The following is a 26,485-nucleotide window of genomic DNA, read 5'->3' as shown; positions in this document are numbered from 1 at the left end:
TCCCTCCAACCACTATCCTTCACCTACTCTCTCAAAGCACGACCCTTCCACCACGATAACTGTCTTACTACCCTCTACATGCCCACCTACACTCTAAGATTCTAGATTCTACTCCCTCTTACTGTCTCTCACAAACAAAACACTCCGCACTTCACTACCTCAATTAGTATTGCGCTCTCTATCGTACAACACCTTACCTGCACTCTCACAAAACACTGCTGGTTTGTGCGTCAGTCCTCTAATGAGGTGAAAGTTCTGCTTTGTTAGTTTACCGATAACTGGGCTGTTTCTGTGACTCTGCCGTCGATTTTCTTGGTTGCAGTTTGATTACTGCTGGGAGATGTGATTATGCAACACAAACCAGAGCAGAGGCTGATGGGTATTGTGGAGGGGACAGTAGTGCAAATGCTTTCATATGGTCATACACGTTTTGGGGCGGGGGGCGTCAGGGAACTGGGGTCTCACTCAACTCCTTCTCACCACCTCTGGGGTAGGTAGCTCTGACAATGCCCTTGTAGGACGCCTACCCCCGGTTGAGAGGGGTCCTTGATCCCCTCTGAAATGGTATTGACCTTGACCCTGTTGCAATATTTTACTTGTGGAAAATAAATCCTTTATTGGCTATGCCCATTGAGTTATTTTCCCTTTTTTTGTAAGTGTTATGGGACATCATAATTGGGGATTTGTTCAGAGCTGTTGCATTGCACAATTGCTTAAATGATCTTCCGTTAAAAAAAAAAGCTATTCCACTCTGTGGTGCAAAAGTGCAAGCCTGAAGTGCTTTACTCTTATGCAATGGACAATAGGATTTACTTTCATTAGGCGGGTTTTGTAAGTCTACATTTTCTATCCATTTGCCAAAGAAAGTGGTAATAATAACATGTTTTCTTTTCAAGCAAAGGTTTGTCATGTAACGCTGTTTCCTGAACTTGTGTTTTAACAGAATAAAGGATCCCTTCAGTTTGAAGATAAATGGGGTTCTATGCGTCCAATTGTACTGAAGCTATTGCGCCAAGAATCTGTCACAAAACAGCAGTGGTTTGATCTTTTTTCGTAAGTAATCAATTTTTTTCAGACATATTAACGGTTTACTGCTCCATAGTAACTGTTTTCTTGTCAAGCCACAAAAACCTGCAGATTATATTTGTTTGGTGGAGCATGTTGAGTATACAAAATATTTTATTTATTTTGTACATTTGTTAAGCACACTAAACCCTTGGGCATCAAGGCGCTGTGGGCATCGTGAATAAGCAGCTGCAATTTCACATGATGTAAGGCGTAAGACCCTAACAGTTGCATATAAGTCAAGCTGTTGTATCTAGAAGGTGGGCCTGAAGGACCAGTAAGCCTGGTCAGATCTTGGTGCAAATGGTAATGCATTCCAGTTTTTGAAGTGATAACTGGGAAGCTCTGACCTCCCAATCTCTTCCTTCTGAATCTGGGCGAGTGAGCTGATGAGCATTGGGAGAGTGGGTTTGGCAGTGTGCTTGTATCCATTTTTGAGAAGGGTATCTGGGGGCCGTGTCCGACAGAGACATTTGTATGTTATGGCCATTGTCTTGAAGATAATTATTTTCTCGAATTGGCAGCCAGTGTGCATTCTCCCTTTCCGCAGAGATATGATCCCTCTTGGTAATATTTAATGTTGCTCTGAGTGCATTGTTTTGGGTGACCTGTATTTTTATTTGTTTTATTTTTTTTAAACTTTCCTTGTAATTTTCTTATTCATAACAAACAAATTACATTAACATCAACTTCATATCTTACCCAAGTTCCCGCTCCCTCCACCCCTACAACCCTCCTTTGACACAGAGGTTGTTAAAGTCACTTTCTGATACACAGGGTCTGCGATTACATAGCTGATTGGTTCTGTGCGTTTTGGTCCCGGTCCACTTGGTCCCTGTCTGTATGGTCATGAAGTTATTAATTTCCAAATCTATCAACTTCATACATCAACATCTGGTTATATTACCATGGGCATCATTCTGATGTTCGCTCCAGGTCCCTTTCACGGCCCGCCTCCCTCCCCCAACATTTTGTTACATTTCCTGTCTGAGTAAAACTGGCGGAATGGTGGCCAGTAGTCGATCGGTCGGCTGTTGCCAGGTAATGCTTGTGTGTAGCGGGTTTCCCCTCAGTTCCAACATGTGCATATTTTCCACCCATCTGGCAAACCCCACCCCCTCCTCCAAAAGGTTCATTTTGCCGGCAGGACCAGGCTATGTGACTATGTGATAAAAATTGGTGTTTTCCGCTTTGCATCTTTTACACTCATGACCTGTAGTTTCTTGATGATTTGGGAGCCAGCAAATCGGACATTACAATAATCCAGCCTGATGCATATCAAAGCCCGGCTAATGTCATGCAGCTGTCATTAAAAAGGAAAGTTCTGCAGACATTTATCAACTTGGAGGTGAATGCTGCTGATGATGCGATGGCATTAACTTGTCTGTAAGAGATTGGGTGCGTCTAGGTGGACTCCTAGGGTCTTGACAGATTTGGAAACTGGGATGGTAACTTCGATGAGAGGATTCATAGGCTTTTCCATGTTTGTTGAGGGTATGGTGTGAGCTGATGAAGAGGATCTCTGTCTTGTCATTTAGGCAAAGGTGATTTGAAGCCATCCAGACTTGTATCTTCAGGAAGACTGATTTTAGCAGCATTAAGTCGGAGGAGTAGGTTCCTGTGAGAGGGATGGGGATCTGCGTATCGTCCACGTAGTTGGTATAGGATATTCCAGAGTAATCCAGCAGGTCAAATAGCGGCTTTGTAAAGATGTTATAAAGAGTGTGTGATAAGCATGACCTCTGAGGGACGCCACATGTGACTTGGGCAGGGGGAGCTGAGGCAGTAGCTCAGAAGACCTTTATAGACCTGTCTGACAGAAAGGAGGACATCCAAGATGTGGCCTCAGGAGAGACATGGGCAGCTGAGGCAAAATGTTGACATAATATTTGCGGGTTCCCTCCTACATTGTTCTGTATCTGTTGATATAAGGCCTCTTCCTCTCTCATGTCAGTACTCTGGCTATATCTGTTTTTTCATTTGTTCTCTTGTGGTTGCTACTCCTTTTGATTATCTTTCGCTCACTGCTGCTTATGTTATTGGCCTGCCTTTCTCTAATCTGGATTTTCTATTTCCAGTTCTCCCTGTCTGCTGTTGATATGCGTTTTTCTTATTTTACTGTCTGTATGTCTCTTTTGCGCTGCTTCTATCCCTCACTCCTATTGTGTCCTTTTTTTCCCCTATGTTTTGCTTCTCACTTTCTGTGTTGCTCTCTTATGTAGCTCATTGGTCTCTCTTTCTGTTTCTTGAATTCCTGTTTTGGATTGTCTAATATGTTCTTTGTTCTCGCGGCTTCTCCTCCTACCCCTCACTTTGTTCTCCTGTATTGCTTGGGTTCAGAGTTGCTCTGTCTCTCCTTTTATGTCTTTTGACATAGCATCAATAAATATTTAAAAAGCTGAACATTTCTTTTCCATTTACAAATCCAGTGCAGCTTTACCATTTGGTGCTCCTTTTTTAGATGTGTGCGATCCTTCTTTTGGCCATTATGGAATTATAGAGTTAGAGGTGTGTCTCACCAGATGCAGTACTTGTTTGAATGCAGATGCTTTCCCAGCACTTTATGCCATTACAAGTGTAAGAGCCCTGATGAGATGTGTGTTCTGAGCCATTACAAGTATAGCAGCCCTCATGGGATGTGCTTCTGCTGAGCCTTTACAGGTATTGCAGGCCTGATGAGAGGGCATATATGTGATCACAGTGCTGTTTTTACTGTGACTGCCGAAAATGCTGATAGACCCTCACCCCCGCTACTCCCTACATTCATTATATAATGTACCCATCACCCCACACATATATATATGGGGTCGAAATAAAAAGTCAACATTTTCAGTGGTCGCCGTAAAAAAGGCGCAGAAATTGTATGATCCCGATGAGGGGTGTGTGCTCTTGCTCTGAATCACTGAACATTTAGTAGTCCTTTTGATAAGTAGAAGGCTAAGTCAGCTCTGTTTACAGTAGAATTTTAACAGCATCTTAAACACATACCTCTGATGCAGACACATTAGCTCACCGATCAACAGGATTTGAACTAACAAGTTACACAATGGTCTCTGCAGCAGGGTTATGACCCACTGAGCTACCTACCTTTCCCAACAGGCTGTTGACTTGGAAAGGCACCTAGGGTTAGGCCACTGGCAGTTAGTTCCATGTGGTGCTTACCTGACATAACTAGCATGTCAAAATCACGCAGCCTGTTTGGACTATCCTACTTGAGTCAGTAGACGCATAAGGAGGCTTTGAAATATGCTAGAATTTTGGTAGTGGGACTAAGTAATGTGACATGGGAGAAGCAGATATTTTGATAAGTGCAAAGCCGAGTAGGAGGGATTGAAGTATATGACCACATTGCCATCTTCTCACACTGTCTGCCAGTGTGCATCACACCAGCTCAGGAGGGTGGTGGGAAGGATCTACGTGAAAATACCACATTCTTTACTGCAAGATTGGAAATTCTGCATGTAAAACACATTTTCTGTATCTTTAATGCAGGGGGAGACCACTCACAGCACACCACCTCCACATCCACCCACTTTATTAAAAACCCCTACCCAATGCCCCTCCCCATCTATTCTTTGGGGGACATTTGTTGTTTTCCATGTAAGGTGTTCTACATCGCAGTAATGGGATTTGGAAATGTTGTAGTGAAACCGGTGGGATGAGCTCAGACACTGTTCTTACTCAGTATTTTAGCTTGCTGCAGAAAATGCCAACACATGTTTGTGCTTTGTCGTTGCAGCAGCTCTTTTAAGAAATTCAGATACTGTCTCAAAACATAGCAGTCCTGCTACAAAATGTTGACATTTTGCAATCAGCCCTGCTGTGAATAATTGACGTAGCGCCATGGCATGCGTTTAGCAGCTCTGCTGATAAATTATTTCATCTGCCTGAACATATAGTAGTCCTGTTCAAATGTACCTGTACAATCTGTACCACTGAAAATATATACAGCCCTGCTTCCATTATACCCGTTTGTGGTGGGCAGGTGGTCAGAAAGGGAGTTAAAGTAAAGTTCAGACTACATGCCCAGCTAATCCTTGTTCTCTAAGACAAACTATGTACAGTGCCCTTTCATGCATGCACATGGACACATACAATCTTAAGACAAAAAAAAAAACATATCTTCATATAGAACACCAAAAGCTTTTGCTTCTCACAAATGCCAAACAACTGCTTGCTGGGAGGCTCCTCTGAAACTTCGAGACATCAAACGCAATTGATGTGCTTCTGTGATGAAAAGAAAACAAAGTATGAAATGTCTATGATGCTGCACTGCGCTGCCTCTATTAAAGCGGATCAAAACAGAGGAAAATGAAGCAGAAATGCAGCGCTAGTTTAAGACAATTTTCATTTTACACAATACTACATGTCTCCTAAAGCAATGTGAAAAGCATGATCATGGTTCAAAATGCTTCAATAACACTAACCGACAAAATGCAGACAGTTGAACAAAACACAAATTCACTTCTACATTACTCAAAGTATTATCTTATTAGAATTATTAACCTAGTGTTAAAAATAGACTAGGACTCATCCCAGTTGCATCTTTCAAGGAACTGTGTGGATTGCTGAAGTAGAGAGTAGGTTTGCAAGCTGCTGCTGGCCAGCCTGTCACCAGTGACCTCCAAGATTTATGGGGATGCTTCTATAAATAGCCTGTGTAAGCTGTACACAAGGAAGAATTAAAAGGGCCGTATTGACAAGATTTCTGTGCATAAAAAGGGCTGATACGCACCTTATCTGGAGGACTGGGCGTAACCCCAGTGTGGGGACGGGGTCTGAAAGAACCCATATTGGGGGGCTGTGGGGGGACCGAGGAGAGACTCTTCGAAGGGTAAAAGACTGTGGAAAACAAATGGAGACCTGGCTGGTGTCCCTGGACGGCTCTCCAGCAGTACATGGACTGTATGCTTGGGAATGTGAGCATAGGCAAGGCCCTCTGATAGAGACAAAGGGATGGAGGCCAGAAGCTAGCAGCCATCCCTTTCATAGCATAATGACTTGTAAGCATGTGTTGGGGGTTTTCTCCTTTCGAGTAGTAGGGAAGGAAACTAGTTTAGAATAGGATTCTGGTGTAACGCTCACCTGATTCCCACAGAGACGCTGACCCGAACTGGACTGCTACCGTTTCTTCTATCGTGAGGCGCAGGGCCCGGAAGATGCTCTCGACGGGGCCTCCAAATTTGGATTGCCTGGCTTGTAGAGTAAGTTTTCTGCAGGTGGAAGAAAAGGGATTGATTACCAGCTGGGGTGGATATGTGTTCCCACCAATCTCCTGTTTCTCGCTATTCTTGACCCCCAACTTGGTTTCTGGGAGCTCTCACCTTAGGTATTGTAAAGATGAGCTCTCCATCCTGCTTCAGGTGCAGGGGTGCGTAGAATCCAGTTACGTCACTGGATGGGAGATAGTTGCAGACACTGTGTCCTTTCGTCTCTCCTGCGGTAGCCGTAAGTATGAGTGTCTTTTCTCCACAGGAGCCGGGGCCCAGAAACCTAAAGCAGGTAAGTCTCTTGGTGAGTATTTGTTCTCCGTGCTTAGTTAGTGCTCACCATGTATTCCTCTTATGCAGGTGCTGGGATGTAGCTGGCATCGTGGCCGCGGTGGAGGAAGGTAAGTGAAAGAAAAGCGACTGCTTACTTCTAATTGTCTTTTTCTGCTTACAGGTGCCGAGATGCTGCCGGCGACACAGCCGCTGTCGTGCGTGATGAGGCACGTAAGTAAGTGGAAGAAATGTGGCCGCTTTAGAGCGGGCACCTCTAATGACTGTCTTTTTCTGTTTTTCAGGTGCCGAGATGCTGCCGGCGTCGTGGCCGCGGTGGAGTTCGGCGAGGCCACGGATCGGTAAGGCAAGGCGGCGCGGCTGCGAGCGTTTGAGAGCGCTGCTAATCTTGTTCCTTTCCTTTGCAGGATCGTCGGAGGTAGGATTGCTGAGGCCAGATTCCGGTAAGTATAATTCCTAATGCTCGCCTTCTCTTTTCTTGTCTGTTTGCAGGTGTTCCGGGTGCTGGCGGGCGTGTCAGGAGCCAGGATGCAGGAGCCAACTCGGTGAGCGTCCTGCTGCTGATGCAGAATAACGCGAAGCATGTGTATTCCATCGGGCGTGGTTTAAATAGCAGAGAAGTGCTTCAGGTGTGTGTTCTTCCACCGGCCCCACCCAGGTAAGAAAAGAGTTCCTGAATAGAGGAAATAGTTCCTCCCAGCCCTGATGGCTGGGGACTTCAGCCAGACTGGATTGTTCTGGATAAGTATGCAGCATGGTCTGCCTCAGGTAAGTCCACCCAAGCATTATTACACAGTTTATCAATAGGCGCCGGGTCTGAAGTCCTTTATGAGCCTGGCGCCAAAGGCGCCAGGACACGGTCCAAAGGGCCCCTGTAGGGGTCTGCTGGGTCCGGAGATGTGGGAGAAGGGTCTGCTTCCGGGGGTCCTGGGCCAGGCCTGGCTCCTCGGGATTAGTGCTCATGACATCTGGTCAGAGGACTTCATTTATGTTAAGCCATCCTGACACCCTGACTAGCGCTCTTTTGACTTTGTTGTATAGCGAAGGGCTTAGTATCACAGTCGTAGGAGTAGATTAGGTCATTTCACTTTAATGAGAGAATAAAACTGGCACAAATTATGCTTTTAGTCTCCTGATTGACTTGCCACAGTAGTGACCATTTTATTTTCGCAAAGGTAGCAGAATGTACAGTGTATGATCTACATTTTGTCTGACTTTGCTAAATCGCTTGATACATTTTGCTGTTTAAAATGTCACCAAAAGAGAAACATGGAGACCAATTAATACATTATTCTTTCTAAAAAGATAAAATTACATGAAAAACAATGATGCAATGTTTTTTTGGAACGGCTGAATGGCTTTTGCAAAGCTGTTGGGCCTTCTGGGGTTCCCCATCCCACCCGTTCCAAGCTCCTCTGATTGCACTCTTCAGTACAATTGAAACTCTTTATTTTTTGTAAGACTCTTATACATCAAGAAAATGTGTTTTTTTTACTGGTGGCTGCCCTTTCTGCCTTCACACCCTCCCCTGTGCATTCGGTAAAAGCATATGACCGTAAATTAAAAATCTAGTGTTAATGGCATGTTGCAGCTATATACTGGAAAGTATCCTGTAACTATAGCAATCTAAAGAATAGAGGCTATAAATGGCGTGTGCTGCCTGGCCCGTGGGGCATTCGAAACGTACTCCATTTAGAACTGTTAGCTAGCAAAACAAAATCTGTTCTAGCCTTAAAGATCTTCTAGTCAAAGCTGTGGCATGATCATGTGTGCTAAGTGGACCTCGGTGTTAAAGATGTAAACCGGGGAACAGTTGTCCCATCGTCCTCCCTCTGGATGAGTTCCTGAGTCCTGCTAGTCGAGTTGCATCCTGCTGGTTGATTTGCATCTGGTCGCCACAGTGTTTCCCTTATGCCTCCCTCAGGCTTTGCTGAATGTTCGTCCTGGCTTACTGCTAGTACAGTGCACATCTTGAATGGGTTGTTGTGCAGGTGTCTCCTTTTCTGAATTGTAGTGGCTGCTATATCATGGTAGAGACTCAATTTGTGTCCTTAAAATGTCATTTATTTTGGAACGCCTTCCGGATGATGTAATCCGTGTCCCAGAAATTCGCTCTGGTAATGAATGATTCGAAGTGATCCGACCGCAGCTGATTTTGCCGCAGCCGGAATGTTTGCATGAGAAAGGTGCGAACTACCAAAAGTTTGCACCTTTCTCATGCGAACACACTTGCATACTACGGGGGCTGCAGGGGTGTCTCTCGCGACCCCCGCTCCCTATACTGTAAAGTATAGTGAGCGGGGTGTTGCGGGGGACACTCCTGCAGCCCCAGTTTTTTATTTATTTTTTATTTTCGCCGGTGTGCTGCGGTGGTGTCCCCGCAACACCCCACTCATTATGCCACACAGTATACCTGCAATGCTACCACCAAAGGTTCGAACTTTTGGTGTTCGAACCTTTTGGTGGTAGCATTTTTCGGTCGTTTTGTAGGGTCGGACCTTTTTTGCGTTCCGATCGTACAAAATCGTAATGAATGATGTCTGGTGGACACTTTTCTTGCGTAAAGATTCGATGAGTTTTATACTCTAACATGTTGTCTTTGACGCTTGCAGGATTTTATGGAAGATATTGGCCCATAAGTGAGGTTGTTAATTTGAATTGTGGCTGGGATATCACAGATGGATATACTGTTATGTCACTATGCATTCTGTACAGCTTTCTATTTGTTGCGGAGGATTGGCATTTGGTCCTCATTTTCCCCTGTGTCCCTGCAACTTCCCTTGATCACAAGTGCGTTTGACCTGTTTTTCTGTATCGTTTATACTTTGTTCTATGGAAGGACCTCGAGACAGAGGTACGCCAGTTGATTAGCAATATTTTCCATTAAGGTTGAAATGTTAGCTTTAATTTCTTGATGTCTCTTTTAGCAACTAGACAAACATTCCTCTGATATCTGTCGCCTTCTGGAGGAACTGGATCTTGATGCCCTTGGTCTCACTGAGACATGGTTCACGGCCAGCTCTGTCACCAGCTTTGACACACTCCTGCCTGACGTTTACAAGATCCTCTCTGTGCCCAGGCCCAACTGTGCTGGGGGGGAGGGGTGTTGCCCTTATCTTCCCTGAGTGGATTCCTGCCACTTTCACTCCTACGCAGCCTACTCCTCTTTTGAATGCCTTGTTCTCTCCTCCTTCCTCTCTGAGTGGGCGGACCTCTCCTCCTCACTCCTGTCTTCATCCACTCAACTCCTCTTTCTTGGTGACTTCAACATCCACCTGGATGCCTCCTATTCCCCCCTCTGGACTCTTTCGCGACCTCTGCGACTCTCTCTAACTCTCTATTCTCCCATCTGGGCCGACTCATTCTGCAGGGCACACTCTTGATGCCCTGATCTCCTCTGACCTGTCCCTCTCTCCTGGAGTGATCACTTTCTCCTATCCTCCCACCTCACCTTCCCTACCCCTCAGGCAAAGCCACCTTCATCACTGCCACCCTCCTTCCCGGTCATCCGACCCATGAAGCGTATGTCAGTTGAGGCTTTCGCTGCCACCTTCTCGCCGTCTCCCTCCCCCTTTGGCTGACTCCCACCCTGACACAGCCCTCTCCGCTCTGCTATATCTGATACTCTTGATATCCTTGCCCCTGTCATGAGAATCCGCCTGAAGCCCAAAGCCAAATGTAACTCCTGGTATGACTCGGATCTCGTCACCCTAAAACGCAATTGCAGGGTGGCAGAGAGGAAATGGCGTGCTTCATGTTCATCCTCTGACAAACTGGCCTGCCGCCTGCTCCAAAGGCAATACAGGCTCTCCGCTCTCACCAAGAAGAGAGCCCTTATCCAAGCCCGCATCTCGGCGGCATCTAACAATTCGGCCAAACTCTTTAAAATCTGCAAGGAGCTGGCCAACCCTGCTGCAGTCTCTACCTCCCCTGTCTCCTCCCGGGCCCTCTGCACGGCACTGGCCTCTCACTTCATTTAAAAAATCCAGGACATCCTGTCCTCACTCTCCTCCTATCACCTCCCCCCCTCTATTCCCTGCTCTTCCTCTGGCCCTTCTGCAGCCACCCCTCCTCTCTCCTTCTCTGCCTTTCCCCTCTTCTCTGCTGGCGAGGTTTCCAGACAAGTCCGATCTATGAAAGTCTCGTCAAAACAGGTCCACCCCTGTTCCTCAAACTATCAAGGACCACATCGACTCCCTGGCACCTGCCCTGGCTGACTTCTGCCATCATTCCTTTGCCTCCGGAGTCTTCCCATCCCCCCTTAAGCAGTCCCTTGTGCATCCTCTTCTTAAGAAACCCTCTTCCGACCCCTCCTGCCCGGCTAACTATCGCCCAATCTCCATCACTCCCTTCCTGGGCAAGCTCCTGGAGAAACTGGCCATCTCCCAGCTGAATCAGTTGGTAGTCTTCATGATCATCAGTCTGGCTTCAGAGCTGCCAGAAGCACGGAAACTGCTTTCCTGAACATCCGTGAGGACCTGCTCTTGAACCTTGACTCTAACACTCCGTGTGTTCTCATTTTGCTCGATCTCTCTTCTGCCTTTGATACTGTCAACCATGCCATCCTGCTCAACCTTCTCCGTGATAACCTGGGTATCACTAGTCAGGCTCTTGCGTGGCTGACCTCTTTCCTCTCCAATCGACCCTCCCAGGTCCAACTGGGGTCCTTCCTCTCCGACATCTTTTTCTCTACCTGTGGTGTCCCCCAGGGATCTAACCTCTCTCCCTGGCTGTTCAACAAGTATCTGGCACTCCTTGCCCACCGCATCGCCGCTCTTTGCCCCAACTTCCAGTGCTATGCGGATGATTGTCTCGGGAGGATAGCGCAGTGGCAACCTGCTCGCCTTCGAAGCAAGACGACACGGAGCAACACAGGTTAGATCCCCCGGTCAGCGCTTGGAAACCTCTGGGTATTAAGCGCGTTATAAATAACCTATCAGATCGTATCGTATATCCTACCCAGCTCATTTTCAGGCTACCCTCGTCCTCCTCTTCTCCTTCCCTCATCTCTGACTGTCTCTCTGCTATCCAGAAATGGTGTGCCGCCAATGACTTCTGCCTTAATACCAGTAAGACTGAGATTCTACTCATCGGCAAACCCACTCCCTCCTTCCCTGCAGCTCTCTGGCCGGCCTCTCTTGGCCGAGTCCTGCTCCTACCTGCAAGGCAAAAAACCTCAGTTATCTTCGACTCCACACTCTCCTTCTCTCCTCACATATCTGATGTCTCCAAGAAGTCACTACCAGCTGCACCTCCTCAGAGGCATCCTTCCTTTCCTCTCCTTCCCCCAGAAGCTCAGTCTCCAGAGCCCTGGTTCTCTCGAATCTGGACTACTGTAACAGCCTCCATCTAAATCTGCCTGCAACTGCCACCCTCTGCAACTCATCCAGAACAGGACTGCGAGACTTGTTCTTGGCCTCAAGCCAAGGGACCGTATCTCTCCAGGACTGAAATCGCTACACTGGCTCCCAGTGGCTGCGAGGATTAAGTTCAAAACCCTCTGCATTGTCCACAAGGCCTTCTGGGGCCTGGGGCCAAAATACCTTCAATTCTCTATTCCTAAATATCTTCCTTCTCGAGCTCTTCGCTCATCCTCCAATCCCTCAGGTTCAGCCGCTTCTCCAAGCAACAAGTTGGTGGTAGATCTCTCTCTGCAGCAGGGGCCTCCCTCTGGAACAGCCTTCCTGCCTCCCTGAAACTTAAAGAGAACCATCTCCGGTTCCGGAAGCACCTCAAAACCTTCCTCTTTGCTTCTGCTTTCTCTCCCCCTCTCCCCTGCTAATTACTGAAACTGCTCTGAATCTGCAACTGGGCTACTCACCTTTCTCGGTCCTTGGCCCAGCCACTCTCCCCTGCACTGCCTACCTGGCAACCCCTGCACTGCAGAACTGTCTCTGTAATCCCTACAGCCCCCTTCCCAGCACTTAACTTGCACTTGCCACCAGCGGACCTTATAATTTATCTTGTATTCTACCAACCCTGTACTGCACTTTTTCCCCTCTCCCTTTCCCCTTGCACTTTTCCCTTCCCCTCCACCCTTGCACTTGCGCCATCTGAATGACACCTGGCCTAGTAGGATCGTTGTCTGTCCCCCCCCTTTGTTCCCCCCCCCCTCCCTGCCTCGTCGCGCCTTGAAACACTTGTGTATAGGCACGCTACAAATGCCATATCATATCATAACTGTTTAAGAAGGTCTTGTGTTTTTCGCAGCTGACCATTTACAAAATCTGGCTTTGGTTTGAAACCTGTTTTGTTGCTGTTCGGGGCCGGCCTCACCTATTCAATTTTGAGAGGCTTTCTGTTGATGCAGTATTTCCTTGATGGTTTGGTTGCTGTGAAAGTGCAAGCAAACTTAAGCAGTTCGACAACCCCGTTGTGTTTTCCATGGATGGTGCCACACTTTGTTATGTTACATATCTAACATTCGCTTGATGTCCTCCGTCTCAACCCAAGAAGATACCCTACTCTTGATTAATCATTGGTAATCGCCAACAATAGGAAGTGAACTGTCACACAGAGCAAAGTTGCAGCCAACACTCATGGAAATTGGCGAAGAAGGATTTAAACAGTCCACTTGGAGGAAGCTGTGGTTTTGCTGGCAGTGTTCGCTCTCCCTTAGGACTTCTCACTGCTCCAACTGTTAGTATGGTCCTCCAGCCTCCTCTCCAAAAAAAGCAGAAGTGTATTGCATAAGCAGGTTCACCTTTCTGGTGGGGCACGTGGGCAGAAGTCTCTGCTTCTGGGCAAATTAAAGATACCAATGCATCTAGACCTATAATTAGCAAGTCCATTGTTGTGATGTTTCACCGCAGCTTGTTTTCGCCAAAAGTCAAGTTGGCGCTGCCGGTTCACATTCCCTCTCGATGCTCCCTCCCCTGTTATCTCCAATGCAGGGAACCCCCTGTCAAGGGTTTTGACCCATGTTGAATTTTTAGACTGGGTAGATGTGGGGATGAGCTGTCGCCGCCCATCATTCTAACCCAGAACCAGGAGAACCGCGCAATTTTGCGCACACCAAAATGGTCGCCTCACCTGCCACCCACCAGTGCGAGCGTGATAGGCCAGGAGTGCCATGAGTGAAATCTGTGCCAAAGGAAAAACAGCAGGACCGGTGGCTAAAAAGAAAGCGCTTTGAAATCACAAAATACAAAATCTGGAAAGAGAGAGCCCAAAACAATGTTTATAACAAAACTGGCTGAACTGTGGATGTCAGCAGCTGAAGTGAAATTGGACAAAGACACTAAAATCTAAATGTTTAAAATAAATGAGTGACCTACTGTTGAGTGGCACATAGTTTGCAACTGTTAAATGCCATAGTTTTGAACTTAGAATCAGCGTTCTAGCTGCATGTGTAAAAATTGCAAGTTTGGTTTGAACGTAGAAAACTGGGAACTAAAGTGACATTTAGCTGAAGCCTGGCTTGAAGAGAGTGAATTCTGCCTGGCAACTACCCCCGACAGGAGTGAAAACTTGCTCAGCCACTCTTCCCAGGCCTGGCTGCATTCTGCTGCCCCCACCAAAAGGAGATGACACTTCCCTGATTGAATCAGGGGAGGAGCACCTGGGGACTGCAGGAAACTAAACAAAGCACTGTCCTTGGCCCAGGCAAATGTTAAATTAGGGGGGTCGTAAATGGTTTCCTCTTGGAAGGAAACTGGGAGGGACACTGCATGTGAGCAAGCTGAGCTTGGGGGAAGTGGATAAACCAGAAATTCCACCATGTGCTTTGGAAAACCACACCCCTTTGGGGCCAGAGCATAATTTAAAAAAAAGATGGATAATTCCTAGTGCGGACTTGTAAAAATTATAAAAATAACATCATCATTCTTGTGCACATTTTAAGAGGTGTTAGGACTCTGGGGTATGTTCTTGGGGATAGTATGTTGTTACTCCAAATGTATGCATGTTAAAAATCTGACACTTTATCACTGAATGCAAATTGGGATTTGAGTCCTGGGGCTATCCATGCAGGATTGGATGGTGTTGGGTTAGGGAGGGGATAGTTTGAATTTTTCGAAGATGTTCACTGGGGACGGGACATTGGTTTGCATAGGCATATGGAGACTGTCAAGAGGAGACAAACTCTTAATCCTCAAGGGCAGGTCAGAGTGGGCGGAAGGGGACTGACCTTGGGTAGATGAGGATTTATTGTGGGGAAGATGGATGAAAGGCATGTGGATAGCGGATTAACGATGGCCACTTTGAAGTCAAGGGGCTTAATTCTCCATGCAAAAGATCACTTATAGCCCTGGAATTTAAGGGGAGGATTGGATATCGTTTCACCATCAGAGAGGGGAAGAAAGGGAACATAAGAGGTGGGGGATAGGATCCTCATATTGGGCATTACAAGGGAATAAGGAAAGCCGAGTGGGAACTATATTTAGAAAGAGAAGTGCACATGTCTATGTTGAAGAGCTTGATGGATGGAAGACTGCTGTCATGGTGGGGACGGTCAAAGATGTTCTAGATGCACTGATTTCTATGTATTCTCTGAACCAAGGACAAGTGAAGTTCTTGAGGGAGGCTTTTGTGAAGATGAATGGCTGTATAATAAATGCAATACATAAAATGGGGGGGGGGAGTAGAATTTGGGGGTGATTTTAAATCAACTGGTGGACCCTAAGGTCAACAAGCAGCAACCTAGGGGAGGGCCCCCCTAAAAGGTGGGTTATGGGAATACTTGCAAGTTCTTTGAGATGGTGGAAGACCAAGGGCTGTTGGATTCATGGAGGCAAGTACACGCACACGATGGAGAGAGGTACATTTTATTTTAAACTGTTAATTGGTATTGTGAGAAACCTTACGGTGTCCTCACACCTACTCCCCTTGGATCCTGTCTTCAGGTGGCCTGGGAAAGGCCATTGCTTTTGGATCCTGATCCTGGAGGTGGAGATGCAAGTGAGGATTGGGGAGAGGAGAGTGCAGACGGGACATGGTATCCCTCTTTTCCGTATGAGAACCAACCTCCCCCTCCCCCTGCCTTTATAGGCTGTCCCTCATTTCCCCTCATTTCCCCTCATTCAGGCCATTTACAGTACTGGAACGAGGAAGAGGCGACTAGAAGTAGTGTGTATTAGCATGTAATTTCACCACTCTAGAACGGAGGCAAGGTAGAGGCCTTCAGACTGTTGTAAGGGTCAGGCATGTTCAGAGTGCTCCACTAATTCTGGTCAGGCAATTTGGACTGTGGACTCACACCTGCAACCTGTCAAATGTTTGTAGGCGCATAAAAGGTGGGGCCGACATGTTTGTGAGAGTGATCAGCAGGAGAGAAGCCAGGCCGAGAGTTGTGGGCCTGAGGGGAGAATCCTGTGCAGAAGGAGGCAGCTGAGTTGGGTCCTGCAGGAAATCCAGAATGTCACCAAGTACCTCCTGTGTGGAGCTGTGGAGCGAAGGGCCGGGAATCGAATATTGCTGAAATGTATGAAAGCATTGTGGTGAAGGAACGAGAGCACCACAAAGTGAACTATGTGCAAAAACACATTGTGGCAAAGTCAAGAGGCTGGCAAGGAAAAGACAATCGAATGTGAACTAGCACACTGGTGCAGATGACCCACATGGGCTAGAAAGCCTAGGGTTCCTGGTTGCTTGACCTGTAATGGTTGGACCGTGTGGTCCAACAACTGCGCCTAGACCGTGGATACCCTATTTGTTAAAGCCAAAGAACTATACAGAGAGCAAAGGCAAGTGGATGAAAGAGATTGCTGAAGTGAAGCAGAAGAAAGCAATCTGTATAAACTGTCAAGAAACCAAAAGGATTGTAAAGTTGATCTGGAACTAGTTCAATCCGGCCTAGAAGAGACTCCAGCAATTTCTACTGGAATGCCATGGATCACTTCACCCTGTCCACCACCCAGACCGTATTTCTGACATGCAGGTCTTTTGGCGTATGAGCTATATTTATCCCCAGGTATCAGTGTGCTATCCTCCCATTGTAACGCCAGGTCTGGTAGTTCCCCGAGTGTCATATCATTACATTACCACTAGGGGAAAGAGGCATGATTTTTGTCTGCTAAAAGATATCCCAGTTTAGCAAAGTCGCCTAAAACCTCTAGGATGATGGGCGAGTTGTGTTCTGGTTCACCCAAATACAGGAGGACGTTGTTCGCATAGAGGGAGAGCAGGTGGGTAGACCCCACCCCTACCACTAATCCAGCTGCAATAAATTATTGGCGCAGAAAAACGATAGCAAATGGAGCGTCTCTAGAATTGGTCTAGTCCACTATGTGTTGCAGGTGACGAAGATTCATGGTGTTTCGTCCGGGAACAAATCCAGTCTGATCATCGTGGACCGGGCACCAATTATTTTCCGTAGTCTCCCTGCGAGTAATGCAGTTAATATTTTGATGTCCTGACTTAGCATAGCCAGGGGGAGATATGATTCGCACAGCTCTGCAGACTAGCCAGGTTTTAGGTATGGGTACTTGTACTGTCTCCCGCATACTGCTGTGGAGTATGCCCTGACCATATGCCTCTTCGTATACCTTTAGTAAGACCAGGGTAAGAGTGGAGCCAAATGCTTTGTAAAAATCTGCAGCGAGTCCATCTCCACCTGGTGTCTTCCTGGTGGACAGGGACGCAATCACACCCCCAGCTTCTCTTCAGAAGCAATTCTAGAGCAGAGACCTGCTCAGAAGTTGCGGCAGCCGAATCTGAGAGAAAGCCGAGCATAATTCTTCATTGTCAGCTAATGTCTCATGCCTGTACAATGTACTATAGAACGCACTAAAAGTGCCATTTATCTCTGCCTGTGATTGCCAGTGGGCCCGCATTCGCTATGTATTAGCGTGATTGGCCATCGGGGTTGCTCAGCCATGCAAAAGCTTCCCAGATTTGCCCCCCCTCCGAATGCATGTGCGTCTTGTGAGATGTGTAGTCAAAATTGCTGCCCCTCTTCCATGTGCCCAGTGAGTGAAGCTCGCTTTCCAGAGCGGGCCTGTTATCATTCGACTCTATAACTTGGATCTGATCTTCCAAGGAACCCAATTATTCCTGCAGCGTTTTCGTAATCCCACCCACCCCCCCCAGCACCAGCAATGACTTCGACTCTGGTCACCACCTTCAGAGCCTTCCACACTACGCCACAACTATCCACACAGAACCCATTAGTCGCAAGATAGGTGAGGAGCAAATCTTCCAGCTGGCCTCTAAAGGCTTTGCCATGTAGTATCTCAGCTGACATGCACCACATCGGGACCTGCGATGGTTAGGGAGAATTCTCAGAAATGTGCTAATTTGCTCCACCTTAGAGACCCCAGCAACATTGCTGGATTTTGAGGACTTGATTTTTTTTAACCTGGAGAGGGTGTGACCTTTTTTCCCCACTCTCTCGTGTTATTTTGAACACGGTTTTGTTTGGTTGTAGTCTTACACACTCCATAGGCATCATCTTTTACATTGTGTTACACTGCACCTTCAGTGCAGTGGCACAAGGAAGTCTTTTGGATTTACCAAAGGTTTACATACCTTCTCTTGGATAAACTCCTGTTTCCAAGAACAGTAAAGTGAAATTGACATTACTTACCATAGTAACTTTCTAGACCCAGCACCCCCTATCTTACAATAGAGTGCTGGAGGGGTTACTTAGTATCCCCTTTGTTTAGCTTCTCATGTAACATTTTTGTTACCCTTTTCTCACTGAATGGCTGGTGGCAGTGGTTTCGTTTTAACTACCATGGTGTGCATTTACCGCGGGCTGCGCTCGCAGCTACAGTAAAGCACCCAAGGGTGCCATTTTTGTCAAAATGGCCCTGGTCTTCTTTTTTCACCATTTCTTTGTGGAATGGTCCTCCTTGAGATTTACTCTGCGGGTCAAACCAGGTCTGGTCTCTTTGTTCATTTTGACTTTGGTGGGATTCACGAGTGAAGCTTGCCTCTGGCTCCAGGGTGTCTGCGGTAGGCAGGAAGTGAGGGAGGTGCCCGAGACTCCCTGTGCGTAGTCTCCTAGGAGTCCCAAATGCACTCTGTAATGATTGGCCGGCTGACTATCCGGCAAGGACAGCCACCCTGCTGGGTGACTGACAGCTAGGTTGGAAGGAATGGGAGAGAACTGAATAAAAGGTGAGTATTTTGGCTTGGTAGGCAGAGTCGACCACTGGACGAAGGAACCAAAGAAGAATTTATAGAGGACGCCTGCTGCAACTCCTGGACCGTTGGTTTGCCCGGTGAAGCCCTGCTGCAGTACCAAAACGCCAAGTTGGCATCGACAGAGAAACCCCTGCACGGACGACTTCTCCCCTTGAGTTGGTGGGACCAATCAACTCCAAAGTAAGCCACCTGGACATCCATCTCAGAGCTGGTTGAATAACTGAGCTGTATAACCAGGGAGAGGAACACCAGATTGTATGTGTTGCTTTTAAGCTGCCCTAGAGCTTCAGGAAGATCCTCTGGACTCCCAGGAAGCAGGACTGATCATGCCTGAGCCCCCTCAACAGAGTGCGGGACCCCAGAAGCAAGGAAAGTCCATCTCGACGGCCAGGAACCGCATTGTTGCTATTTGCGGTAGACTAGACGAGCTAAAACACTGAACAGCAACTGAAAGGGAAGTTTGCCGGTTGCACGTTTTGACCGTCCCAGTGCATTGCAGGAGTCCTCCGACGTCTTCCCTCTTGTCCCCACGACTGAGGTCCAGGAACAGTGAGATCTGCAGAGCTGCACAGGAACAGAAGTCATCAGCTGCATCTTTTTCTTCATTTCTAAGGTACTGTAAAACATCTGAGAGAACTTACCTCTTACTGTAGAGTGCTTGCAACTTCTACAACTCACAAGTCTTATCCGCTTGTGGCATTGCATTTGATTCTTCTTTTCATCAACGACTCCCCTAAGAACTTGTGCAAAGACTTTTCCATTTACTTACCAGAAGTGCTTCATCCTATACAAGACTTTTTGCAATTGACTTTGGCTTAGCCTATTTAATTGTATGCCTCTTCTTGACGGATCCAAAAGTATTTGCCTGCTTAAGAATATTTGTGGTCTCTTGTTCTAATTACCTTTGCCTTTTACCAACTTCTAAGTGTGTTCTAAATGCCAACAGTAAGATATTCATGTCCCCAGCACACACGCTATTGAAGTCACTTGTGGGTGTAGGTTGTGTCTGTGGGCCATCCTAAAAGGGTCTTTACTGATTTAGAAACTGAGTGTACAGTATTGAGGTGTATTTGTGTGTTACTATTATACTATAATATTGCTCCCTTTTGAAGAAGGCTTATTCTAACTGACTGATAAATTAATAATTGTTTATGCAAGAAACCTTGAGTGCGAGAGTTTATTTGAATACTTGTAACTGTGAATCTCTGTGTAACTCCACTACAGCTCACATTGATAAACCTGGCTGCTCAACACGCTTCCAAAACTGTGTAGTACAAACTTATACCAAAGGTTTGGTTTCCTATACCTGTAGTCAGAGTTGTGTGTGGTGGTCCCAGAGGGTACTGCATACAAACTTTGCCTAACGGTGATCTGGGTCCACGAAGAACCCAGTGTACCAATAGCGGAGAGTGGTTTGAAATAGTGCGCCCCATAAATTCTGCACCTGAAAATTCAGCCAAATGTTCAGTTCCTATAGTCAATTCTAGTGTAAAGTCTATGAGGGGCCGAATAATAGGAGTATCTCGGCCACTAGCGTTCTGTTCCCTCCAGATGTCTGCCGGCAGTAAATTAGTCAGCACTGCGTTTAGGGCCTCAGAGGCCGGTAATGACCTGGTTTGCATGCAATCTGATCACACAGTTAAAGGCCCCCCCCCCACCCCCTCCCTCCTCAAACAAAAAGGGCATCCCTCATGTAGGCCAGTGTGTTATTCAGGGGCCGAAGGAAGGCTGGTATTTTCTCCCGACCTATCAATACATGCAAGTTTCTCAGAATCCATTAACGTACAAAATCTTTCATGCTCTCCGTCTCTTTCAACAAGAGGCATGCGAGTCGCCCGCAGTGTCAATCTCATTTGGTGCCCCCACTCCGAAAAGACCAACTGCATTACTGCCCTGCAAGGAGGACTTAAAACAACAACCCCTGTTCGAAATCACACTGACAGCAATTAATGTGGCGTTAACTTGACTAGGGCGTTTATTTGAAACTTTAGATCATAAAATAACGCAACAGTCAACTCAAATAAAACAAATTACGGATTGGATTTCCAGAGAAGAATGTTGGAAAGGAGAAGCTCAAAATGCGCTGAAGGAACTCACTAACTTGAATATCTCCGCTCAAGTCGAACCTAATCAATGGATGCCTATCGAAAAGGCCTTAGCTTCTGTTCTACCTACCTTTTGAAAAGGTGATTCGCCCAATTGTAGATGAAAATGCTCTACTTGGGGAGTCTGAGAAGTCATACACCTCAATTAAAGGAAGCCTTCTGCCTGAAATTGCAACAAGCTTACAAACATATGACATTTTTCAATCGGATCGTCAACAAAAACACTCTCTGTCGAAGATACTAGAGGAAAAATGGCGAAAAATATACCATCGAACAAAACTAAAAAAAAATTAAAATTTCAATTTGACAGGCTCCGATGCCAAAATCTTCTAGACAATATATCAAAAAAATCACTTTGTTTCAAAAACAAAATGCCAGTCTCGCAGCAATTAACGAATATAAAAATGTACGAAAAGTAAATAAAATGCTAGACCCTGATGGCGGCCCTTCCATCATAGTAGATCATCCTCCATTGGATGATTTAATTTCTGAAATGACAAAGCAAAAAAATGGGTTGCCAGCTCGACCTAATAAATCTCAGCAATTGGCAGTAAAGAAACAGACAGAAAAAAGAAAAAAACACAAAAATAGCAGTTCTAATGATGACTTATTGGCAACGGAAGCATGTACCAAGGCGATTAAAGAGGCAGTTGATGCATACTTGGTCTCTCAAACTGAAGAAATCCCACAACAAATAATGATCACTCCAAACAAAAATCCTAAAGGCGACACAAATAATTTGAGCATGAAATGTAGATGCAACCATCAACTAGCTACATCCTCAACAGGTAAATGAAGATACATATCAATCAGTAACACCAAAACATCAAGTCAACAAAAGACAGGATACAATAGCAATGCCTGCAAGTAATGATGGAAGTATGAATCACAGTAACAACAAAACTAAAATGGCACAGCATACAGTGTCGCCCGGCCCCTTATAAGCAGTTCACTTTATGTTGAGCAAACATTCTAAGTATCTTTAAAGATATCTTAGTATTAGGTGACATTACCACAGTCGATATAGCTCAGTAGAATTTCCCAATCTATATGAACCAAAGACGGCCAGAGTGTGGATTCCTTCAGGTCTGGTATTGAACGCTATTTGGATGGCTAAAGCCGAATTATTGAACCCAGGCTTTATGATTCAACAAGATCCTATTTTATTTTTAAATGTTTGTATTGGCATTTAAATACAGCTATGCAGTGCAGTGTGTCACATTCCGTTCAGATCATGTAACTGTGCCAGGTTTTAACAGTAACCTTCAAACAAACAAAAAAACGGTTTCCTACAAGAGTCTTAGTGTGTTGCATTGTGCACCCCGGGGGGCGTCCCGTCGTCCGGGGTTCAGTTCTTGCCCCCATTATCATGGTGGCACCAACAGCCATTGTCCATTAGGCACGAACGGATAGCCACGTGGGAATGGGGAGGTGCGTTTCACAATGTGTGATTCTTTCAAGTGGGTCTGTCATCAGATGGGTGAAACATGTCCCACACCATTGCTTTCCATGCAACCCATTTGTCGTTGTCATCCAGTTCCGATCTGCTGACTGCTTCCATCCACACCTTGGTTTCAGCCTCTGCCCACCTCTCAAATTCCCTGTGCCATCTTTGGTATTGTGGCCCCCGACCCTTTTCCAAGACATGGCAACGGTTCTTTTGGCCAGGATGCATGCGAGGTCCATGAATCTGAGCACATGCTTATATTTGCTAACCCTGGGTTAGGCTCCGAGCAGGCACTCCTTGGTGACCATTCATACCGGACTACGCCAGCCGCTCTGCAAGCTTGTTCTATCCATATCCAAAAACCTCTCACACGCCCAAAGCCCCAGGACATGTGTATCATGTCAGCTCCCTCGCTTCCACGCCATAGGTATCGTGAGCTGGCGCTCTTTTTGAAGATGGCTATCCTGTGTGGAGTCATGTAGGTGCAGTATAGCACATTCAATTGTATCAGTTTGAAGCATTCCTCCCATTCATGTTCTGTTATTGTTATGCCCAAGTCTATCTCCCACTGTTCTTTTAGCGCTGTGCTCTTGGAGTTGGGTGCGTCTATGAGCATACTATACAGTCTTGAGACTGGTCGCCAGCCGTCACTGAGGTTGTACATCAGCGTGAGAATTGGTTCCGCTTGTGGCTCCTCCGGCCAGCCCACCCAGCTATCCTTGGCCACCCTTCAAACCCGTTGATACCCGAGGAACTGCCCGCCCGGGACCCCTTCCCGTTCCTGTATTGAACTAAACTCCCTGAAGGCCCCCCTCGTCATACATGTCCCCCCATGTGTATATCCCATTCCCCTCCCATCTTCTTAGCACCGCCATGTCTGTGCTGTCTTGGCATGTGTCCGCCGCTATTGGTACTTCTGGGGAGTACGGGTTTGTGAGTTTTAATAGAGCTCGTGTCCTCCGCCATATTTTCCTTCCTAGTGTTGCCACCATTGGAGTGTGATCTGCCTCCCCGAATGCTACCCAAAGTATTTCTTTCAGCTTGGTGGGAGCCACCAGATGTTGTAGCGAGCCAGTTTCTGAGGTGGACTCGTCCGCCAGCTATTTAACCACGTGGCTGAGTTGGTTTGCTAGATGGTACTTTTCCAGATTTGGAAGTTTCACACCTCCTTGGTCGTCTGGTAAGTGAAATGTTGTTAGTGAGAGTCTGTGGCGAGCGGCACCCCATAGAAACTCCGGAATCAGTTTTTCCAGTACTCGAAAAAAGGAGGCTTTGATGTAGTAGTGCACATTGTTAAAGAAATATAAAAATCTCGGTAGGATGATTATCTTGGTGATGGCCACCCTGCCTAGTAGAGACAGCGGTAACTTGGACTAGAAATTCAAGGAATTCTTCATGCCATGCACCACTTTTGCCGTGTTATGTTCGTCTGTTTGTTCAGGCATATGTTTTATGTTGACCCCTAGATATTTAAACTAGTCCGTTTCCCAGCTGAGTCCAACCGCTGGTAGTGTGCTGGGGTCCCTCCCCTTTATTCCGACTATTGGAAATATGTAGGATTTAGATCTGCTGAAACTGATTCCTGACACCTTGGCGTAGTTGTCTAGGATAACTGGGACGTTTAGGTGTGGGTCCCTCACATAATAGCACATTGTCCACATAGAGTGACAGTAGATGCCCCACTCCCCCAACCCAGAGACCAGCATCTAGATACTGTTTCCTGAGGTATATCGCTATTGGCTCAATGCCCAGGACGTACAGCATTGGGGACAGCGGGCAGCCCTGTCTGGTCCCACTCTTTATATCCCAGATTGCCGACACCAACCTCCCGGTTTTTACCCTGGCCTTGGGGTTAGTGTATAGGATCCGGACCCATCGGATGAAGACCTCCCCGAATCCAAATTCCCTCAGTGCCACTAGCAGCCACTCCCAATAGATTGAGTCAAACGCTTTAATAGCGTCTCGGGAGAGTATAGCATATTCCTTTTGGGATCCCTCAGTCTGCGCCAGAATGTGTTGCAGTCTGCGCAGATTTAACGTGGTACTACGCCCAGGTATGAGACCTGTCTGATCGCTGTGTGTTAGGCCCCCTATTATTCTATTCAGGCGTTTAGCAAGTATCGTGGTAAGGATTTTGACGTTGTAGTTTTCGATCACCAATGGGCGATGGGAGTCGCAGTCTTCCGTTGATTTCCCAGTCTTGGGTATCGGGACAATTAATGTTTCCCTCATGGACCCCGGTAGTTCACCATTGGTGAATGCTTCTCGATAGACCTTGAGTAATACCAGTGTGATGACAGTTTCATACGTTTTGTAGAACTCCAGGGGGAGTCCATCGCTACCAGGTGTTTTACTAGAGGCAAGGGACCTTATTGCCTCGGCAATGTCTTCCCCTGTTATTTCCGCATCTAGGGCCTCTCGGTGCGTCATCTCTAGTTTGGGGAGGCCTATTTCCTCCAGTGTGTCCAGAATGTCTGATTGTGCCACTTGATGGTCGTGGCTATATAGGCGGGAGTAGAAGTCCCGGAATGTGTCTTTTATTTCCTTTTGTGTATTGTGCCTGTTTCGTCTTTATTTTCCGTGAGCTGATGCCATGGATGTTTCCTTCTGCATAACCATGATAGCAGTCTGCTTGGTCACTCTCCCTCAGCGTGTGCTTTGGTGGTTTTTACTGTGTAATCGAATTTGGAGAGCCTGCCCCATGCCTCCTGGCAATTTCCTTGCAGCAATGTTAGTTCTCCCTCCTCCCGTGTCCCCTATGGATTAGCTTCCTTATGCTTTATCTCCTCCATTTTTTTCAGTTCTGCCCTTAATGTTTTCCTTATGCCTCCCGCTCCCGTGATGGCCTGCACCCCTCCCCACTACCTTCATTGCTTCCCAGACTGTGCCCCATTGTTGAACGCTGCCCACATTCACCTTTGTATTCCTCCAGTTTGTCTCGTAGCCCTTCTGCAAAGGCCTGGTCTGTCAGGGCGTCTGACATGCGCCATAGCGGTATGGGTGGTCTGGGGCCCCTACCTTTCCACGTCGACAGCAGTGGGGAGTGGTCCGATATTGACTTGCCCAAGTATTGCGCCAAGTCTATTTGTGGCTGATAGTGTTTGGGTACAAATAGTCGATTCTGGTGTGTAGGGCGTGCGGCGCAGAGAAGTATGAATAGCCTCTGTCCGCTGGGTGGAGTTCCCGCCACACGTCGACCAGGTCTAGGGCTTCTATCAGCGAGTTTAGCGCACCTGTCGCTGCATCACTTCTGGTTGCTGATGATTTAGATCTGTCCAGCTCCCAGGCCCTGACGGTTAAGATCTCCCCCCGCCCCCCAGATACAGAAACGGTCTTGATGGTGAGCTAATTTGGCTCCCAGTGTGTCCAGGTGCTTTGGGATCCCGTAATTTGGGAAATACGAGTTTATTATGCAGACTTCTGCCTGCTCGATCATACCCCTCACCACCAGGTATCGGCCCTCTGTGTCTGCCTCCCAGCTCAGTACTTGTAACGCTCACCTGATTGTCGCAGAGGCGCCGGTCTTGACTGGGCGACTACCGTATCTTCAAAGGTGATGTGTAGCACCCGGTTGGCTCTTTGGGCTGGACCTCTGTGCACTGTATGCCTGACGTGTAGAGTAAGATGTCTGCAGATAGAAAATATGGGGTTAATGAACTGGGGTTATTGGGGTGTCCCTATCTCTTTCCTCTTCTCCTCTCCTGTAGACCCCCAAAGGTTAACGCTCTCACCTTAGGTAAGTGAATGCCGAGCTCTCCATCTGCCTCGGGGCAGGGTGCTGTAACCAGTTTCTTCACTGGATAGGTAGCGCAGGCCTCTTGACTTCAGAGGACTGCTGTCCGTCGTTTACTGCACGAACGGTAAGTTTCGAGTCATTCAAATGTCTTTAAAGTCTTTAGTAATGATGTCTCTTGTTTTGCAGGGTTCCGGCGATGGCGGATGACGGGCTGAAGTGAGTTGAAGATGGAGCCCGTGTGATGAATAGAAGCGCCTGGAAGCACGTAAGTAAGCGCTTGTTGCCTGCTTCACGATGCGCTCTAACTGTCTTTTTATTTTGCAGGTACGAGTTCGGAGCGGCTGCAGGGTGCCGGAATACCCACTGGATTAGATGTGGAAAGGAGTAATGGCACGTGAGTATTAAAGTTCCCCAATGTCTTTAAACGCACCTTGTTTTGTCTTTCAGATGCGGGATGCAGCGCTGAAGGCCTCCGGAGCGTGCGAAGAGTTGGTAAGCTTTTGTCTTTCAGATGCCGGAATGCAGTATGAAGACCTCCGGAGCG

At 46.9% G+C, this 26,485-nt stretch overlaps 1 protein-coding gene across 1 annotated transcript in view; it reads left to right on the top strand.

Moving 5' to 3' along the window:
• The window catches only part of CUL5 (cullin 5), a 1,916,374-nt gene that overhangs the window by 151,745 nt on the left and 1,738,144 nt on the right, over positions 1-26,485 (top strand). Inside the window, exon 2 of the mRNA XM_069640617.1 lies at positions 944-1,053. Coding sequence (XP_069496718.1) covers positions 944-1,053 — 110 coding nt within the window. The remainder of the gene's footprint in view (positions 1-943; positions 1,054-26,485) is intronic.

This window comes from Ambystoma mexicanum, chromosome 7q, assembly GCF_040938575.1.
Source record: "Ambystoma mexicanum isolate Mex_15411 chromosome 7q, UKY_AmexF1_1, whole genome shotgun sequence".
NCBI lineage: Eukaryota > Metazoa > Chordata > Amphibia > Caudata > Ambystomatidae > Ambystoma > Ambystoma mexicanum.
This window is presented reverse-complemented; position numbering and strand designations above follow the sequence as displayed.